Below are 1,429 nucleotides of genomic sequence, written 5' to 3'. Positions count from 1 at the left end.
GTATTATCATTATTTATATGACAATTTATTTTGTTATATTATCATTATTTATATGACAAGTTATCGTTGTATTATCATTATTTATATGACAATTTATTTTGTTACATTATCATTATTTATATGACAAGTTATCGTTGTATTATCATTATTTATATGACAAGTTATTTTGTTACATTATCATTATTTATATGACAATTTATTTTGTTACATTATCATTATTTATATGACAATTTTTTATTTTGTTACAGGCTAAAAAGGTCAACAGATGTAATGTTTGGTGGAAAACTGGTTCTTGTATGTGGCTATGGAGAAGTGAGTTACATTCATCCGAACTCGCATTAAAAAAACGTTCTAGTTAAACTGTTTACTTGCAAAATTACTAGTTTAAAATCAAACGATCTCTAAAGGCTTAAAACTAGATTAGAACCTTGACTTCAAACATTTTATCAAGACCCAGATTAATACATCAAATATTGTATGTAGACTTAAAATTAAGTTAGTACATCAAACGTTCTATTTAGACAGCTCAAACTCATGTTAGTACATAATTTAAACATTATATAGAGACTGTTAAATATCAGAATAGTACATAATTCAAACATTTTATTTAGATGTTAGCTAAAACTGTGATAAATGCATAATTCAGACATTCTGTTTAGACTGTTAAAACTTGGGTATTAGTTTTGAAAGCAAGTCTACTGTAAAGTACCTTCTGTATCTGTTTTACATGTGAAACAGTTTATGTAATTGAGGTTCAAAATATATATAATAATAGATCTATTGAATTTTTTCCAAAAAGTTTTCTAGTGCTATAAAAGAAAAGAGAATTTATCAATTGTTAATTTCTAAGAATCGTAACTGTGCTTACAGAAGATTTTGTTATGCAGTAACTGAATTCTCTTTTGTTAAAGTAAATCTCGGAAAAGAACCTATAATCTTTATAATGTATTAAATCAGGAGGAAGACAAACATTTTATACCTGTTGTTTCTACAGGTGGGTAAAGGCTGTTGTTCTGCCTTGAAAGGCATGGGATCTGTGGTTTACTTGACCGAAATCGACCCTATCTGTGCCCTGCAAGCATGGTAAGCTATATGTAACAGAATGTTGTTGGTTTTCACACTGATACGTTTTACCTCACTAAAATTGAACTTGCTAAAATACATAGCATTGATTGTAAGTAAGCTAACAGGACAGTAGGCTTGATATGATCAATTGTCTTAGTTACTAGGCTGTAATTTCAACAGCTGTCCTGTGAAGTAAATTATATTCTTATTATTTTCTTTTTTTTTGTACTATTAATCTGTTTTGATGTCACTCAAGTCTTCTAGTTCTGATAAGTTCAACTTGTAAGATAATACCAGTGAATCAATGAAATGTAGAAGAATAGAGAGCAGAGATACGAGGTAAATTTTATGTCAGAATTGAATT

At 28.2% G+C, this 1,429-nt stretch overlaps 1 protein-coding gene across 1 annotated transcript in view; it reads left to right on the top strand.

Moving 5' to 3' along the window:
• LOC106477370 (putative adenosylhomocysteinase 3) overlaps nt 1–1,102 on the top strand; it is a gene marked incomplete at its 5' end in the record, with an annotated part of 3,794 nt that extends 2,692 nt beyond the window's left edge. Inside the window, 2 exons of the mRNA XM_013937946.2 lie at nt 249–312; nt 995–1,102. Coding sequence (XP_013793400.2) covers nt 249–312; nt 995–1,087 — 157 coding nt within the window. The remainder of the gene's footprint in view (nt 1–248; nt 313–994) is intronic.
• Nucleotides 1,103–1,429: the final 327 nt, after the last annotated feature.

Source organism: Limulus polyphemus, unplaced genomic scaffold, assembly GCF_000517525.1.
Source record: "Limulus polyphemus unplaced genomic scaffold, Limulus_polyphemus-2.1.2 Scaffold14609, whole genome shotgun sequence".
Taxonomy (NCBI): Eukaryota; Metazoa; Arthropoda; class Merostomata; order Xiphosura; family Limulidae; genus Limulus; species Limulus polyphemus.
This window is presented reverse-complemented; position numbering and strand designations above follow the sequence as displayed.